The sequence below is a fragment of the Protomyctophum parallelum genome (genome assembly GCF_964188405.1).
Source record: "Protomyctophum parallelum genome assembly, chromosome: 4".
Lineage (NCBI taxonomy): Eukaryota > Metazoa > Chordata > Actinopteri > Myctophiformes > Myctophidae > Protomyctophum > Protomyctophum parallelum.
In genome coordinates, this window is record NC_139700.1 from 35890594 (window position 1) to 35911284 (window position 20691).

The 20691-nt window shown below is 42.0% G+C and overlaps 2 protein-coding genes across 6 annotated transcripts in view; both read right to left on the minus strand.

Annotated features, from left to right (window-relative positions):
* Nucleotides 1-20691, minus strand: part of peak1 (pseudopodium-enriched atypical kinase 1) — a 134790-nt gene that overhangs the window by 102294 nt on the left and 11805 nt on the right. The window lies entirely within an intron of this gene.
* On the minus strand, nt 7343-9445 carry LOC310857181 (thimet oligopeptidase-like; the record flags this gene model as incomplete). The annotated part of the gene is made up of 1 exon (XM_083762792.1): nt 7343-9445. One exon carries the CDS (start codon nt 9443-9445, stop codon nt 7343-7345), a length of 2103 nt encoding a protein of 700 aa, XP_083618918.1.

The following is a 20691-nucleotide window of genomic DNA, read 5'->3' on the forward strand; positions in this document are numbered from 1 at the left end:
CCAGAGCTCGCCTTTTCAAGTCAAGGACCCCTAATTTGGCTGTGAATCCCCATCTCTAAATATTTTGTTCCAGGGGACACCCAGAAAAATACATATAGACATATATATACACCCATGTCCTGTTCCATTTCTGTGTTCTATACGGCATGATTGGATCGGCAGCAGATTTGAACAGGAAACACAAGTGACACTTCCCGTTCAAATCTGCTGCTGGGCCAATCAAATTAAGAATGAAAATGTATGAGGAAATGAACCAGGACAGGAAACATGGGCATATTCTTCTTAGAATATGAATATTGGCAGAATCGTGGAAGGTTTTGGATATGCGGCAGTCCCGTTTACATTTTTCACAACATTGATATGGAGGCATTTGGTAAAACTAACATGTCAACCTTTTCATGGCTGTTCTCTATTAAACCAGCCGCTTTCAGAAGCTGGTAAAAATAAATGTGTTATTTGATTATGCCCATATCGGCCCAGCACTTATCTTATTACTAGAGGCCTACTTTAAAAAAATGTCCAACAACATATACGTCACAATATGTACAGTATCATCAACCTTAAACCTTTTGAGAAACGAACGGCAGACATTGCACAAACAGCTGAAGTGACAAATATACAACCATTTTTCCCAGACTTCCGTGGGTTAGGACAGGAGATAGCTTCCCCAAGTTCCCCCATAGCTCTGATTGCCAAGTTCAACAAAAAAAAACAGTGAAGTTTGTCCTGTCAGCCGGGGCAAGCCATCATTCACAACTAACTGAAAGGCTGGCTGACTGACTGAACCAACCACAGGAGGTTAACCAGGCTGCCAGGATGTGTGGGCTGAGTTAAATGTTGGCCAACATGACACATGCATTTTAATCAGCCATAATGAAGATTTTAACAACAAGGCTTTTATACCACCACTCACTGTTTTCATTTCTGAGGCAAAACTCCATGATCTCGTAACGGAGTGAGAACCTTTTTTTTTACGCAGTGGTAACAAAACAAATGTCTATATCAACAACAATGGAACTAGGCTAATTCACAAAAATCATCTCTCTATTGATTATTTGTGTTATTCATAAATGTGGTTTCAGTTAACCATATTAACCAGTGTCCCTAATCTGGTGGTGTGAACATTCTGTGAAAATAGCAGATCTACAAAATTACACTGAGCTTTGTACATCAGCTATTTCGGTGGAGGGATTAGGTGTAGAGGGGGAAAAGGAGGGAGCCCAAGTATAGACCCCTGGGGTACCCTCCTGGTCAACAAAGTATATATAGTTCTGGACAATAAATGGAAATAGGACAAATTACAATACGACATAAAATCTCAATGTTTAGTCCACGAATGAAAATCAGCCCAGTTTTGGAACAACGCCGAGTTGAGAGAAGGAGCTGGAGGCTTTTGATGTCGGACCTGGCGATACCGCAAGGGATTTGGATGGGAAGGAAATACGCAGCGCTCAACACAAAATTAAATCTAATACTTTTGCGCTCCTTCAGTCCCCAAGCAGCAGCAACGCCGCTGGAAACCTGCAGGGCAGGATGGAGGGCTGTGAGGAGGTGGAGAATCCGTTGTATTTTCTTCTTTATTTCCCCCATGTGCCATCTAAAAGTTGTATTATTAACCCTGCTCAAAAACCAAGATAATAATAATAATCAAGTACGTGAGCATAACATTGTAGATCATTGAACATTTTCTTTGAACATTTTCACCTACAGTATGATGATGACATGGCCAAAACAGAGAAAGATAGAGACATGCCCAAAATAGAGACACTCGCTCACACGCGCTCTAGTCTGTGTTAATAAAGAAAGTTAATACATAAATGTCCTTATGTACAGTATATGGGCATCTGTGTATAGTAAATACTCAGATTTCGGCATTAAAACAACCATAACCAGTGCATCCCATGCTCTTGACTGCTGGCCTGGAGGTTTGGTTGTGCATGGAGACCATTTAAACACAGGCCAAAGGAGAGCCAGGCATGAGAATTTGATGTAACCTAAATGTCTATGGTTGCATCTACATTAATTTCCTCCTCTCAGACCAGATTGGTTATGTACACAAACTGGTTGTGTCTGTATGAGGAGAGGAGCTGAGACAAGAATGGTGATCAGAAGAGAGGAAAAAGGATGAGATAAGAGAAAATAGAGAGAAAATAGAAGGAGAGGAGGATGACATAATGGTTGCCTGTGGAGACTGGAGCGCATCTTCAGGCTAAGCGCTGTTCTCAAGGCAATAAAAACACCCAAGAGTTCTCTCAGTGACCTTTAAAACGAGGAGCTGGAAACTTGGACACCTCCTCGCCCAAACTCCACATTCTCAGATGGAGAGGAGTGAACAAAATGTCATTTCACAAAAAGTTCAGGAAAAGGCTGTAGTTTTCTCTGAGTGGCAGGCGGACTGAAATCTGCACGTGAACTTTCAGTGAATATAAAAAGGATTTATCTCTTTCTCTGAAGCTCTTCAATGCTTGACAGAAGGAAGACCTGCATTTTATCAGAATCAGAGATTTAGCAGCTGTGTCCAAACGTTTTCATGCAAACAAACTGAGCTCACAGACAGCAGCGGAAGTAATACACCATGAAAGTAAAGAACCACGATGCCCTGACCTCCGTTATGACGATTACTGAATACTGACAATGAAATGCATTATATCAAATCTCTCCAAAGTTACTATAGGCGATATTAGAGAATGGATCCAAATCCCAGACTCATGGCTTAATGTGGAAGTGTGAGCAGTTGAGCATGACACTAAACTGATCCAATGTGCAGGTTTGCGCCTTGCATGATTGCCTCCAGTGTTGGTGTTATAAAAATCCACAATTTTATATAAATTGTAAGAGTTAGTTCATAAAGAGCAGCCAAAGAAAGGGAATGAGTCAAATACCTCAAAGGTTGGACCTTATAAGTCAAAGTCAACAATGTGTCTCCATGTTTGTATCCGTTTACACAAATCTGATTTTTGCTTTCAGTGTTTAAATTGCAAGGAAACCAAGAATATTTGCATGGATGGTTAAATACTGTACATGGTCGGGTGGAATCCTCATTATGTGCAAAACTGTTACTTTTCAGGATTTCAATAATAGCAAAATTAGCAGATCTACAAGCTTAAAACGTAACATTTTTGCTACTTTTGTGTGACACAATTGGGCACAAATTCATATAAAAAATCACACCAGTGTGAACCGAGTGTTGGTTCTCTGTATCATTCCAATTTGTATCGTCCAATTTCTTCTCTGTATCGTTCCAATTTCTTCTCTGTATCGTTCCAATTTCTTCTCTGTACTCTGGTGCCCCCTACTGGTATAAATAAGTAACATACATACACCTACCTACCTACCTAGGTACACGGACGTTGCTGGATGTAGGAGTGGTTGCACCACTCAAAAAAAAGGAAACTAAAAAAAAGTTAAAATATGGAGATAAGTGGTTTCTACCCAATATCCAACTAGAGAATTCAATGTTGTCTGCCAGCAGCTATACCCCACTGTTCTGGAACTCATGATGTCATTGTTGTTCCCATTAAGCCCTCACACTGAGCCAATAGAGGCAGGGTGTGCATCACTCACAGACACCGTCAGACACTATATTTAACCCTGCTGGTTAACAGGACAGGAGAGACTCTGCTCAACTCACTTCCTAACAGACCCATTCGTTTGTCCAACCCCTTTACTCATTATTTTCCCTTTTCAGGTAATCTTTTCTCCACCCTTTTTCACTCTTTGAAGGCTGTCACCTAATGTTGTCTATATTCCCTGATCCTGACCTGAACCATACAACTTCCTCTTTCACAGAACGCATGAAATATTCTCTTCTTCGATGTCTTTGTTCTTCTATCATTCTCAAATTAGGGACTCTTTGAGGCTGTCACAAGGCCACGTGACGTCACACACCGTGCCATGCCATGTTGTGCCGTTGTCACGTGAGCGCTTATCATTTGTGTTCCCCAGTAGCAATGGACTTGGAGTCAGGAGCGGAAAGTCCCTAAAACAATCAGTGACAACTGAACAACAGTTACAGTTAACAAGACTGTCACTGTGTCACATAAAACTGAAAAGTAATTGCATGCAGAATGAGATTTACACAGCTACAGTACATCGGAGAAGAGGCAGACCATTAACCTGTGTGTGTGTGTGTGTGTGTGTGTGTGTGTGTGTGTGTGTGTGTGTGTGTGTGTGTGTGTGTGTGTGTGTGTGTGTGTGTGTGTGTGTGTGTGCCTCTACTATGCCCTGTCTGTTGTCTCACAAAGCCTGTCCCATGTGTGTCTTTTGTTGCTTCTTTCTTTAGTTTCTTCATCTCATTCTACCCATCGCCCTCTTACTCCCCAACTGTACCCAGCCCTCTCTGTCTCCCTCTCTCTCCGAGGGTGGCCGTTTGGCCCTACATCACACACACACCGAGAGGGGAAACTCCAGATTGTCTTGGTGAAGGCAGTCATCCATGGCAGCGTGTCCCTGAGCCACTGCCACCACCAGTACCTCCTGTTTATGGTTGGCACCCTAATTACAGTTTGGTGGACCGGTACTAACCCAGGTCCAGGAAAGACAAGCTGTGGTTCATTTGTTTTTTTATAAACTCCAGTCCAGTGTCTGCCTTTAAAGTGCAGCCAGTTCAAAGCGTGATGTTTAACGGGACAGGGAGATCTACTGGGATCATCCTCTCGTTCCCAGAAGAAGAACATTGACAAGCTAGCAGGTCGGTTATTATTCTCAGCAGTTTGGGTCCCGGGCAGACTCGAGTTATAAAGTATGGGAACCGAACTACTGACCTTTACAATGCCAACTTGAAAACAGACCCTCGACGCGCACACACACACACACACACACACACACACACACACACACACACACACACACACACACACACACAGATTACTGATGTAGATCAGTTAGTGAGTGTGGGTCAAGCACTTCCTCCAGTGTGAGACACCCATGATGTAATTACTCCCTGAAGCATGATGTCATCAGCAGCAGAGAGAGCAGAAATGCATGGGGTTAAGTAAGGTTTTAGCAAACAGGCTGTTGTTGAAATGACAGTAAAGACAAATGGCAGCTCTTCGGCTAACTAAATTACAAATGATTCACAGCAAAGCAGCAGCGAGCTTTAGAATGTAATGTATACCATTTTAACAGTTTGACTGCGGAAAACGATTTACCGGACTTTTAATCAACCCCCCTTCACTGCCGAGATTGTTGTATTACCTTTAGAGCATACGCTGAATTATTTGGGCTTTTAATCCGCGAAAATCCAGCAAAAAAAGCTCCCCTGGTTTGTTATGATCCGAGTGTAGCATCCACCATCTTGGTGCACCCGGAAGACGCACACAAGACTGGTCTCAATGAGGCGTTGCACCCCATTCGTTTACATTGGCCTCAATTTCCCAGAAGCCCTAGCAGCCCACAGCATGTGACGATTTCCGGTTTTTTTTATCACAACAGATGCGCCTACTCTCTTTCTCCGCGGCGAAGAAGAATTTTATTTTTTTTGTTTACATTACGGCGGATTAAACACATAAAACAAAACTCGCGTATGTCCGATATGGCAGCGACATTAACCTGGAGTAATCCATTCAAAGCACGGAAACTGTTAAAAGGATATTCAAGGTGTTATAAATGTAGTTATAACTAGAACTGCACTCTGTTGAGTGCAAACTTGCTTGTTGAGCAAGTACTTTCGACCGCTACAAACTGTCAAATCTCAGTTTCTCTGTGAAGGAACGTTTGAAATGTTGAATATCGGGAATAACCTGATGATATTGATATTCTGATGATCTTAAGATCTTTAGATTCCTTTTGTCTCTCCTGGGTAAGACAATTTATTTCACCCTGGCGCAACCTTCGTCTGCCTAGGAATATACCGATGATCTTTAGATTCCTGGGATACCTTCTCTGTCTAGAATAAAGCTTTATGACTTACTTGAAAGAAACTTATTTTTTTAAACTACTTTCTCATAATGTTGAAACAATGGTAATTGTTTTTATACACTTCAGAAACATAAGTGACGGCTTTCGATGATGTCAATCAGTGCCTGGTGGATTAAAGGAAATGCCTCTATCTATATGTATATGTAATTTGTAAATTGATTAGCGGTATACTGTGGTTACTTTGCACCGTATGCACCATCCCAGCTGTTCCATGCGTATGCACCGTCCTGCCAATTTTGATGCGTATGCACCGTCCCAGCAAATGACGTAATGACTAATTGTGCCCGATACGGCAGTGGTGCCAGATTACATGCATGTATACATACAGTAGTATTACCTTTAATCCTCCAGACACTAAAACATATCGTCATACGTCACCACCATCGAAAACCATTGGTTTTATACATATACATAGTATATGTATAACTAGCTCTCAATGATTACGTGGACGTGGATTAAAGGACCCAATGCCAGAGTGCAATTGGTTTTCGATGGTGATGTAATGACGATATGTTTTAGTGTTGGGAGGATTAAAGGTAATGCTTCTATGTATACATGCATGTAATCTGGCACCACTGCCGTATCAGGCACAATTAGTAATTACGTCATTTGCTGGGACGGTGCATACACATCAAAATTGGCGGGACGGTGCATACACATGGAACGGCTGGGACGGTACATACGAGTCCCGGGCGAAACTAGTACTTGCACGCTCTGCTTGCGCAAGTAATTATAATGTATGAAGGCATATAAGGCTTATTTGCCAAGGATGGAAGCAGAAGTACAGTAATCATTTCACCCATGAGTCCAAGCGGCCGTTTGTTTGTTCCAAATTAGAAGAAATTCCCTCAAGGTGTTCCCCTGAGATCTGGTGTTCATGAGAATGGGATGTATGTTTGAATGTATATGAAACACGAACAAGACAATGCCTCCGGCCACCGCTGTCATCAGTGAGACATAGCAACGGCATGACTCTGTGCAGCACCAAGCTTTACAATGTAGCCTATATACTTGAGAGAGATGCAGCAAATTATATATCCCCATGCAGTGGGGGAAAGAACTTAGTACTCACATGTTTTACTACTGTAAAAGCATCAATACCCTATTGTAGATATAGTCTGTTACAAGTACGCTATTCAAAATGTACTTAAAGGGGCATTCCACTAATTTTTAAGATTTTACTATGTCATTAATATAACATAGAGCTGTATAAAAAAGTCCCCCCATTCTGTTTTTCCTAGAACTGGAGGTCTGAAAAACATTTCTTTCATACTTACTTTTTTCAAAAGCATTGGCAATTGGAAGCCAAACGACTGTGTCCTGGTGGAAGATGGGACTGTCTAGTCACTATAGTAGTCACTGCAATATACCTGGGCATGTTCAAACTGACTATTTTTGTCTCGCCCCAAGGGCACTCACCCACTTACTGAGCTGCTTCAAAATTATTTCTGCGTGCGTTTTTCTGCAGCTTCTTCTGGTCTGAACGGGGAATTAGTCCTTTGCTCAGGAGGAACGCTTCCTGATTCGGTTCACGACCCAAGAAGTTCTTCAGCATCACCTCGGCATCCTTAGAAGCACCAGGCTTCAGGATGCAGTTCCTGTAGTCCAAACCCACCTCAGGGTTCATGATGCCTTCCCGCTTGAAACGGCTGTAGAACATGTCCATGGACAACACCTCGCTCCACAGGTAGCGATATATTGTGCCATCTCCAACACAAATTGGAGCTGGTGTGTTTGGAGAGGCGGAGACTCCCAGAATGCTCTTGCAAAGCTCGGCATATTTCTTAGCCGGATCCGATGTAGTCTTGTGAAGAGCCAGGTCCAATTCAGTATGGACTATCTGCCACAGCGTTGTCATGACGGTGTTGGCGAGGCGAGACCTGATCAGTTTGTCCAGCAGGTCGTCAGGAATCGGAGCTCCCGTCTTGTAGTGTTTGGACATTCTCTGTAGTGGCTCCTTCTCCCAAGCCCAGTTCTCCAGCAGCTGGGACGGAGCCTCCACAAAGTACCTGTCCACGCGGATTGAATTGAACACAGCGTAGTCAACCTGAGCACAGATGATGTGCATGGCGTGACCAAGCTCATGGAGGCAAGTTATCACCTCTTTATGCGTCAGCAGGGAAGGGCAGTCGGCTGTGGGTTTGCTAAAGTTGGTCACTATGGCGACGATGGGCATCTGTCTGCTTCCATCAGGCAGCAGACAGCCAGGCTGCAGGAAGTAGCAAGCTGCCTGTCCGTTCTTTGCCTCTCTGGCGAAGAGGTCAAGGTAGAACTGTCCCACTGCCTGTCCAGAGGAGTGGTCTGTGGCGCAGTACAACGTGACATTGGGGTGCCACACTGGGGCGCCGTGCACTAGGCTGAATGACAGACCCAGCAGGTCCTGGCAGATGTCCAGCACACCTCGTATCACGACCTCCGCTGGAAAATACTCCTTCAACTGGTTGTGATCCACTCCATACTGGGTCTTCACCACCTGGTCCATGAGGTCTGGCAGGTCGTGTGCATACAGCTTTCTGTTGAATTGCAGACCTCTCTTCTGACAGTCCTTCTTTAGCTTATAGAGGTTGGCACTCTCCTGGTCTCTCAGCGGCTGCAGTTTATGGGCCAGCTCCTCCAGGAAGGTAGAGACATCCTTTGCAGGTTTTGCAACTTTCATCTTCAGGACAGAGTCGGCATGGGATTTGAAGCCCTGCAAAGCGCTCTGCAGTGCACGTAGCTTCGCCAACTCTTTCAACATGGTTGAGTTCTCTTCACAACGTGAATTCTCAATCCTTAGGTTCACGTTGTCTCTCATGAGCGTCATGTCCTCATACAACTTGGACAGCTTCTTATAGGCATCAGAGCTGGCTTTTCTCACCATCTTCCAGGGAGACACTCGCCAGAGGTAGCTCACCATGTTCATCTGGTTAATGTATTCCACCTTAATGTTGGCCAGTTTATGTGAGATGTTATTGACGGTGGTACTGTCCAGGTCCAGGGAACCCACATCATCATATACCTTCTTGGTATCCAATATGAGATTGTCAGACATCTGTTGTATATTAGAGGCGCCCAGACGATTAACTTCTGGAATTGTACGCTCAAATCTTTTTCCAACCCATCTCTCCACATATCTCTTATCCTCTGCAGTGAGACTGTCTTTATCCAACTTCATCCCCAGAGCTACAATCCTCTGGTAGATATTCTCTGTACTTTGCATCGTGTCCAAGTCCACGTCACCGTCTATCATCTTCTCATCTGCCTCTGCGCAGGCGGTCCTCACCTCCTTACTGGGAGACACATGCTGGAGAAAGGCTATAATGTTGTACTGGAGCGTGTACTCGGCATCCGCATGGGCCAGGGCCTTCAGGGTGTTGTCGAAGGTGACACTGTCCAGGGAGCCCACGGTGTCGTATGCCTTCCTGCGCTTGGCAATGACCTTGGCACACTTCCCCCGGATGTGTTCAGGGCCCAGATCCCAGCGCAGGCGGTTCTCAGTGCAAACCCGAGGAGGGTTGCTGATGATCACTTCTCCCGTCTGTCCCATTCAAGTGAAAAACAATCACAGTGAATCACGCTCCGCTCCTCTGCCCTTGAACTTGGACTGAAACAGCGCCATCTACTGATGGACTAATATGGCATGACCGTATACAACACCAGATACGACAGTCTTTATATAGGCTTTGGACTTATTAGGACTTGTTCTGTATGTATGTATGTATGTATGTATCATCCAACAGCCAATAAGTGACCACCATTCTTGGTGACGTAACTAAGGTACGTTTCAAGGTCGGTATAAGGTCAATCTAAAGGATTTAGAATAGCAGAGAGCTCAGAGCAGCAGTCATACCCAGACAGAGAGCTCTATAGGAACTTAGAGCAGCAGTCGTACCCAGACAGAGAGCTCTATAGGAACTTAGAGCAGCAGTCGTACCCAGACAGAGAGCTCTATAGGAACTTAGAGCAGCAGTCGTACCCAGACAGAGAGCTCTATAGGAACTTAGAGCAGCAGTCGTACCCAGACAGAAAGCTCTATAGGAACTTAGAGCAGCAGTCGTACCCAGACAGAGAGCTCACCACCGCTGCCTGCTTCAAGCCGTTTCCTGGTTTTCTGAATAGTGAACAGTACACAAGTCAAATTGAGTGTTTTACAAGTAGTTTCAAATGTAGTGTTTTATAGAATCGAAGTCAATATCCAGGTTTTCTTCAGAATATGTATGGTAATTATGTTAGGGATGGGTCCGATTAATCGATTAATTGATTATCGTTAATAATGACCCGAAATTATGAAAATTAATAATATATATATATATATATATATATATATATATATAAATATATATATATTTATTTATTTTTAATCTGTTGGAAAAAGGCAATATTGTCATCCAAATGGGACAGGGCTATAGGCCTACCAAAGTGTGCCTGGGATGTGTCTGTGTAGCTGCATGACTGAGAGTAGTAGATTGATTCCAATCAAGATACAGGTTTGGAGGATTTAGCAGGTGTTACCTAATCAGGCCTAGCCTGATTAGGTAAAAGACCACAACACTGGTCCAGGGACCACCAGTGGTCCTCATTTAAAACTACAAAATACATTTTGGACACATTTACACATCCATAATTATGACACTATGGCACATTAGGAGTCCAACTAGTACTAGTGGTTTTCATATGTTTTATTTGCAAAGACCCCTGGGTTCAAATGGTAATCGTAAGGGTCCGTTCGGTTACACTTGAACACTCAGAGCTGTTATTCAGGGCTATCTATGTGTTTCTGGTAATATTATTGTCCACCGACTCATTTTGTATGACCGTGGCAAAATAAATATGTTGATCAAAAATGTCCACCACAAGCCAACATGGCGATGACCTCTGTGCTAGACCTTTGTTATAGTAATACAGCTAATCAGCGCCGCTATCTATGACCTTTGAGAAGCCTTTGCGGTACGAGTGGAATAACAGATGCATGAAATTGCAGGCAAGGAATTTTCTGATAGGACCCAGGCATGACTTCCAACACCCCAGCAAGGTTTGCACAGCTAGGGGCCAATAAGCTATAGCTTAATCCTTGTTCTTTTGGGCTTAAGTTGATTAAAATGTCTTGGATAACTAGTCGATATGTTAATAGGGAAAACCTGAGTCCTGAGCCTGAAGGAGCCATTAACTGAGAGCAGTGGAGACGTGTGTGCATGCCATGTGTGTGTGCTGCTTCCACTGGGCTGAGTTAAATACTTTAATTAATTGGACATGCTTCAATCTCCCTGGAATCGATGTTCTAACTGGGTTGAGTGGTTATTTTCTACTCTTTCTAAAAAATATATATATGGACTAACGGTTCTATAAATGTCATGCATGAAGAGACATGAAAATTACAGAAATATTCAGCAGCAGTACGAGTTGCAAGTCCTAAAAACTGGTCCAACGTCTATAACCAACACAGCGATATAAAAAAACACCCTTTTTAGATTTTAAACATAAGGAAGGAATGATGACAAACCAGTAGCCATTGTCTACTACAGGTTGTAGTGGCCTTTAAATATTATGAACAAGTGAATCCATCACATGACCCGTCACTGCTGGATTCATGCCACCTATACCAAATTGGCAATAGCCAACAGGTGTCTAGTCTTTGATGTAAGGTTCTATTGCCAGTGGTGTAAAGTAACTAAGTACATGTACTCAATACTTAGTTTATACTTCTACTCCACTACATCTCAGAGGCAAATATTACTCCACTACAATTATATACAATTACAGTTACGCCATTTGAAAATAGATGATCTACAAGCTCACAATGTCTCGTGATGTGACACATTGTGAGCTTGTAAAGATACATTGGAGCTTCAAAAGATACATTGGAAAACTTGGGACATTGAGTACTTTCTATACTTTTGGTACTTTAAGTAGGCTACATTTTGATGCCAATACTGTAATACTTTTACTCAAGTACATTTTTAATTTCTGACTTTTACTTGTCTTTCTACATTGCAGTATTGATACTTAAAATTAAAAAACAAAAAAACTGTACTGAACATTAGCCAAAAATAGCATCTACAATTCTACAGTAGCTATTTTCAGAGAGTTGGTGTTGTAGAGGGGGGGAAAAGAGCGGTAACATGTCATTAGTCCGAAGGTTCATTGGTCCGAAATTACTATCCCTATCTCTAACCCTAACCTAAACCTAACCGCAAGCACGGGAGCAAACCTAAACCTAACCGCAAGCACGGGAGCAGTGCATGTTCGGATAAACGGGACTTCGGATCTATGGGTAGTCCCCAAAAGAGCAGAGCATGTATAGTCAATGGTCAGGTTGACTAATTATTGAGGGTTTAAAATGTTTTGTCGTCTGAAAATACACATGAACACAAACCCAACAAATTAATCCAAAAGACAATGGGCCAGATTCACCAATTAAATGTACGACCCGGTGTAAATGAAGTGTGTATAATCCGTATGCTCAATCTCATGTGTCATTCACCAAAGGTGGTGTAATGGCCTCATTTGTGCATATCGTGGCTGTAGCTCAATTTTGCCTCACAGTCACAGGGAACGTTTAAACTGCAACACAATTTTATTCAATGTATTGGGGGTCCCTGCTTCATCTCTGTCAGCTTCAGCGAAGGGGTCCTTGGCCTGAAAAACATTGAAGACCCCTGGTTTATCTATCGCTAGCAAACGCACCTGGGCAGGGAGGTTTTAGTGTGTTGGCACAAGTCCACCAGTTATAGCAAACAACAGGCTGTGTGCATGCCACAGGTAAGTACAGGTTCACATGCATACTTATCCCATGCTCCCCATCCAAGGAAAACATTGCAACATTCAAGCTGTGACCTTACCTCGCTAGCCTAGTGGTGCAAAAATGTTTACAATGGCAATGCAATTATACAAGCCAAGTAATTAAAAAAAAGACAGATGCTCACATTTAAACATTGAGTAATGTCAATGTTTTAAACTGAATAAATTAATCATAGGCCTATACAACACCAAAAGAAGCGACTATGTTGCATGACCACAGACACAGGGGGTCCCCAGCAAAATGAGTTAATAGTATCAAGGTCAGTTTTGCCAGTTTAACCATACACATCAGCGATTACAAAATAGCCAATCTAGGATCTACAAGCTCACAACACATCGCAATGTGACATGTGAGCTTTAATATCTGCCATTTTAATTTTAACCACATACAGTACATTTTGTATGGGGTTCCCTGGCCCATGATTTTGTGTCCAATGTAATCCTGGGTGCTACACTCCCTCTGCCAACCTGGGGAGAGCAACGGACTGACCTCATACTTCCTTCACTGTATGAGGAGTCGAAGCCGCTTCTTTTCAACTGACATGGGGGAGTTTCCCCAGTTGAACGTAGCGCATGGAAGGAACACGTTATTCCAAGTAGTTCCTTTCCCCTCCATCAGTTGCCCCGGCTGGCCAGGTTCACACACTTGAACCAAAAGAAATACAACTCTGCAAGTTCCGCAACAACAAAAACAAGCCCAAAGTCACTTATAATAAGCAGACTTAATTGGCAATACTGGATTTCAATGATGTAGCTTCTCAAAGTTGTAGGTTTGGAAACAACATGGGAGGCAACCTGCTCTGTAGTTACAATTTTCTCTCACTACGGCACGCTGCCGATCCGACCAATACGTCTGAGTCAGTGTCAGGGGTTTGTCAGAGTACCTGTCTGTACATGTCCCTTTTGTGCCCAAACATGTCACGCACCCCTGCATTATTATACTGTGTTAACTTAACAGTGTCCACCGATTTTGTGATTGTGCACATGAGCGGATGCATACATTGTGTCTAAAATGTTCACATTGTGCGAGACACTGTGTGCACGTGTGCGTGCGTGCAGCCAGTTGGTACAGCTGATCCATTATCATGTTGTACATACATATTCCATACGTGGTACGTTCATCCATTCACCAGTAACTGTACACAGACTCAGAGCAGGCTGCCTGTTCGGACTCCAGTTGAATGCTGGTGTTGTGTTTTATGCTGTGGTATTGTACGTCTGTGATATACTGCACCTTTGCCTTTAATGATAATAACATTGCCCCAGCATGCATACCAGCTGACGTAAGTCTTAGTTTCAATGGACAATGTAAGACGCACAAGACCTCAGTTAAACTCACATTGTCTCCAAAGTGACAGTGACAACAACATTGAACATCGTGTGTGGCAGGCTGGCAGCCAGTGTGTGTTGGGGGTGGGTGGGGGATATTACTTCAAGCGAAAATGTGGCATCCGGAGTGAATGCAACAGAGCAAAGTGTTTCCTGACATTCAAGTGAGGTGATTGTTTTTAATCGTGTTAAGAGATGGTCTACACACATCGTGCAGGAACCAAGGAATTTAGCCTGTGTGTGGGATTTTATCTTACGTCAGGTAAGGGCACAACAAGCACTCCAGATCTGTGACACTGCTTTCACGCCATTCTCCGACCCGCCCTAGCCTGAATAAAGCCACGATATCATGGCTAGAAGCTCAGGACACTATAGGGCATGCTTGTTTTCATGTGATGGAGGACGGTATCGTTACATGGGCATGGCACAATATTAGCAACAGGTGATACTGCCAATGCGATCATACATCACAGTGTGAGAGGGTTCCCCTGTGAGTGTGCGTGAGAGAGAGAGAGAGAGAGAGAGAGAGACAGAGACAGAGACAGAGACAGAGACAGAGACAGAGACAGAGACAGAGACAGAGACAGAGACAGAGACAGAGAGAGAGAGAAAAAGAGTACATACATGTTTGAGTGCACGTGAGTGTCAGACTAAAAACAGCATCTATTTGAGTCAGAGAGGTAATGTGATATGAACCCCACCCCTCCCCCTTCCTTTCCCAGCTGAACTGACATGAAATCCGGATGAGTAGACAAATATAATTTGGGCGCCAATGACATTATTCTTGTAAAAGCAGCAGCCCTGGGTGGGTGAGTCAGCCTAGGTCAGCCGAGGGGAACCTTTGTTTACAACGTGGTGCAGCAGCTATTCATGCTGGGATTTGAAATCATGTGACCATCCAGAGTGTGATGACACTATAATGGGGGCATAATGTAGGGATGTTTCAAAGAATCTAGTAAGAGCATTTCCTTTTTAGATTTTTTGGTGGCTTTTTATGCCTTTAAAGACCTACTGACCTAGTGAAATGAAAAATGAGTTTTTCACATTTTTAGACCATATCCGTTAAATGTTAAACATTAAATCCCATTAACTATAAAGAGAATTTCATGTTTTTAATTGTTTTACGTCATCATTACATCATCCTCGATGTTGTGAGATGATAAGAGCGCCCCTCACTTCACACGGGTGTGATTTTTATATCAAATACATACATACAAATCTAATTTTAATTACTTCCTTTGAACGAAAACGTGATGCATGATGGCGTGTCGAGTCCAGCATGAGTAAAAATGAACTTGATGTCATTGACCCGTTTTATTCCCATTGCTGCACGTCTGTCCAAACACAGCTGCTTCTGATCACAGAACTACTTTTTAATCTCATTCAAGATGACCTCCAGATTCCAGACAGTATTACTCGTTTTAAACTTAATCAGCACACTAAAATATGTATCTGAAAACATTATAGGTTAGAAATAAGCCACAAGCTTTTCTGCCAATATCTCTGTGACTTTGTAAACAAAGTGCACGGCGTGCACGCATGTAGCGGATCTACGTCCCATACCCTGGAGGGATGTGACGTTCTACTCATTGGTTAAAAACACACAGCTTTCCTTTTCAGAGTGAAACTACTAAATAAAATACCTGTATTATTCATTTCACTACGTCTTTAATTATAAGACAGTAGACTGACAGCAATGGTCATCGGGATTGGGATCAAACACGCAACACGCAGCTGGATATTCCAATTATTATAATAACCGATATCCGTGCATTTTCCATTGTTATTATTTGCTTCAAAACAGAAACCACACAGCCGCAACTATGCTGTTGCACCTTAAATAAATGTAGGCCTACTGTAGTGCACTGACTGAACTTACTTCAGTGTGCATGCAGGGCAAAGTGATGTATACAAGTCTGTTCCCTGCCAGCAGTGACAAATCATCAGTTCTGTACGCAATGTGCCCACGATGAACACGCACCAGTGACACTTCAGTCATGCCATCATTTCACCGAGCTGGATTTAACTCTAGTCTACATGGACCGAGTGCTCCCTGACGACAAAGTCAAACTCTCAAAGTCAAACGTTAACTCTCCAGACAAATCAGTTAGTGTGATTTATATTGGCCATTATGGGAGATTAGATTATGTACAGAATAACTCCAACGTTTATTTTGTGAGATGCTCCTTTAACGCATTTTGGGCGGGAAAATAGCAGATCTACAAGCTCATAGGTCTGCTACTTTTGAAAAATCGAAGAACGACTGACATAGAAACATAGCTTTTTCTGAAAACTGTCAGGATGTAGAAGACATCTTTAGAATCTGATCTCAGGTCAAAATGGGTTAATAACAGACACCTTTTTTTACCCAGTTTGTCCATGAACAACTCCCATCAGAATATGCATGTGCGTCATGTACATACATGTACATACAGTATGTACATACGTGCGTCATGTACGTGCATGCGTCATGTACTGTACATACTGTACGTGTGTCCTGCTTGTATGTGGCATTGAGGCATGTCAGTGCCCAGGCCAGCTAATCTCCCAGTAGACAGCCAGTGGTTCAGGTTGACAACAGCAGACAAGGCCAACAACACAGTGCAAGTATGTCTCAGACATGTACAGAGGTATTTATAACAGCCAGACAGGGATAGGCCAGAGCTACGAAGCTGTTTGACATAGTTTTACACATTCACTCTGGAGGTGACGGACTAGATAGTAAGTAAGGTTAAACAAATCATACAAAAAAGCCAATAAAATAGTCCATAAAATGTTACAAAATGTTACTCAACCATGAATTTATTTAGCGGTAACTTGGGTTGTCCCGATCGGACCGGGTGATCGGAAATCGGCTCCGATCACATGATTTTCAAAAGATCGGAATCTCTGCAGTCCTGTCGGGTGACTCTGAGTGATTCACAGACATTCGTCCAAGTATATATTTCATAACTGTTAATTGGTAATACGGTGTCCAAATGGCCATCCCTAATTTAGTTTAATGTGGCACATTACTAAATTTTTACCACTTTTGGGACGTTGTGCATCTAAGTCACGTTGTATTTTTTATGAGGCAGGCTAATGACTATGAACATGATTTTACTGTATGAGCACTTCAACTGTAACTACACACTAGAGATGCAACGATACTGATTTTTCAATTCCGATCCGATCCGATATATTAATTTAGAAATTTCCCGATATCCGATATTTTCCGATCCGATATTTGCTGTAGGCTACATAGCAAAACAAATAAATACAAAAAAATTCAAAGAGGGGATGTTTATGGTTAAGTGTTTAACTTGTAAAAATAAGAATATGAACTGTTTAACCTGTAAACCTTAAGGGAATGGCAACCTGTTAATTAATACTATGGATTATTATTATGTGCAACGGTACATTTTTACCCCTAAAGTGATGCCTGCATGTAACCTGTTAATTCATTCTATGGTTTATTATTATTAATAATAATAATAATAATAATAATAATAATAATAATAATAATAATAATAATAATTATTATTATTATTATTGTTATATACACGTGGTACCTTTTTACCCCTAATGCGATGCCGGGAATCAGCTGCGCAGTGCACTATCATGTGACAAAAGCCTTGAGCCTTACCGACAGAACTCGGGGAGAAAGAAAATACCTCAGGACGTTTGTTATGGCGCTGGTGTTGTGTTTATGATACGTTAGTTTGCAAACTCTGTCTTTGTCTTAAGAATTGCACTACACTTACAATCTGAATCAGTGTTTGAGCTTCTGACAACAATGTCATGGTTTGATAACTGAGCCAATTATATAAAGACGGATTTAACCGCGACGACGACATGCGCTTATTCTTCATCATCATCATCGTCGTCACACAGCAGCATTTTTTTCAATGGCAATAATAAAGTTACAAAGATTGAATCACATAGCGCTAAACAGCACGTGTGTGCAGTAAATATATAGCAGAAGAATGGATTACAAGAGCAAGCTCATCAACAACAATGTCAGAACGCAGCTAGATGATAGGCTCCACCACACAACTGAACTGCAGTGACATGACTGATCAATGCGACGACGGGTAAACGTTATACTTTTATTACTGTTAAGTCTGTATTAAAGTGATTCCATTCTCTTGCATATTGCACCTTAGTGGGGCTTTATTCTATAGTCTGTTTGCAGTCTGTACATACTGGAGGTTGGATTCGCTCACTGCACTCTCTGTGCAGGACGGACTGTAAACATTAAACACGTGTCCCCCTCCTGTATCGGAGCGTGTATCGGTGGCATCAAATCCGATCTAATTAAGCTGGATCGGAGGCCGATACCGATATAATATCGGATCGGTTGCATCTCTACTACACACCGACTCATTCAGGAGCGAAAAATAGGTCATATGCTTCAAAATGGCCAATGTGTAAATGTCCAATATACTTGGGAAGAAATTATATGGTTGCTTAAATCTAAACTTTATATTTTACCATCACTTATAATATTGTTGCTGACTGGAAGAAACCACCTAACTCTATTTTTGTATCAATGCTATTGAACACCCTTTACATTTATGTGTTGGTTAAAAAACATTATTGAACAAATGGCCAAAAGCGATTCTGCGAAAACCTCTTAACTCCATTGAATCCTCAAACTATCTGCCAAACCAGCTAACTCCACCCGTTTATCAGTGTTGTTTCCGTCTGTGTGTCGGTGAAAACAAATATTGAACCAAAGAAAAGTATTAAAAGGCTCTTGGACAAACACAACGGATTGATCCAGAATTTCATGACAATACTATGCAGTAGACTACAATATACAAAGCTGTATATACTGTAGTTATAGTCTATATCATCTTCCATGTGTCCAATGCACGACTGGTCACTGCAATAGTTTACACATCAGAAATAGTGCATCTTATTCCTAGCTGAGGAAATGAACCGACATTGATAATCAATTCTACACACAAATCACTCTTCTTCTTCAGACAATGCACATGGAAGTGCAATGATTTTTTTTTTTAGAAGAGTTTTATTGCCATCTTCTGCCTGGTGCACAAACACATACATGCATACACATAAACCACAAGCTGCGAAAACTAAAGGCCTAAAGACGTTTACTTTGTATATTTAACATGAAACTGGAGACCGGATTGATCCAGAGATTCATATTTCCCACCAACTACTACTGTGTCGTTTATAAGCCGGCTGTGACTTCTTCCTGCTTCCTGAGGCTGGCAGGCCGAGATCAGCTTTCACTGAGACGGAAGTATTAAGGAAATGAGATCGAGAAATCTGATAAAGACTCCCGCTGAAAGGACATGCGCCATTCAGTCTCACACAGCAGCATCACCCGGTCTAAAATGACCCTGTGACAGATATGTCCACAAAAGAAACCAAAAGATACAAAGTAAACTAAACAGAAACAAGAGAGAGACAGAGAGATGGTATTATGGTAACACGGATAAAAATAAATCCAGAAATGGTTCCAGTGGGAAGCGGGGAGGGCTAATACATAGGACAGCAGAATTTACCAGCAGTAGATGAAGACTACTTATTAGCCTCAAGGCCCGCAATATTGTTTTGGATGCTGAATCAGTTTCATAATCAAATTGAAACAAACACAGAAATCAGACTATCAGTATGGCCAGCATGAAGCATGGAGCATTACTGCACAAATACCTGATAATTTATTGATCATGCGGACACAATGCAGCACTCTGTTTCATGAGCTGAAATAAGGACATGCATATGCACAACATGCAGTGTTGCAGTGCCTTTACAGTCATTAAGGGAAGTACAGGGATACATTATTGTCCGTCCATATAAAACATTGATATACATGGAGGTTGCTTCATTAATCAGCACCATTACAAAGCCATAACCTACGTTAATATGCAACTAGATGGACGTTAACGAGGTCATAAGCTCGGGAAATAGGCTATTACAGCATGGTGTATAATTTCAACGTTCTTACAAGATCAATATTGCTTATCAAGTCAGCGATGATGTATTACTGCCAAAGGGAAATGTTTAATTCATTATTACTGATAAAAGAAGATAGTTGTATGAACAACAATCAAGCAAACCAGCGTTGAACAAAATAAAAATCGATATTTGGAAGTCGAACATATGCTTTCATTTTTTTTCAGCATAAAACATACATGTTGTACATAGGCACAAAGGAGCCTGTCAGGAGAGAACTAAAGGATAGATTAATAATGGCATATATGCTGTTTAACTATATTAACTTAATAGTTTGTTTAACATCGGTCAAGCAATGATACCATCATCACAGGTTTACACGTGTAAAGTGGCTGAAATTTGTTTTTTCCCCCCACTGGCTCTAAAGTGCATTTGTGTGTTCACACACGCACTTTCAGACATATACAATTAAGCACATACACATAAAGTAACACATTGCGACACACACACACACACACACAATAGTGATGAATGGTGCCATCTACCAGATCACGCACCTAGCATCAGTCTGGATAACTTATATCCGCGCACACGGCTATAACCTTATCGTCTGCCAAGCTCTGCCGTCTCACTCCACACAAATTGAAATGACTTTTTAGACAACTACTGCTACTGTAGGAAAGGCCCACATCCGTCCATTAGCAGTTAATGGACTCATTCATTCATTATGCATTCATCATAATGCTATGGTGACGTTAT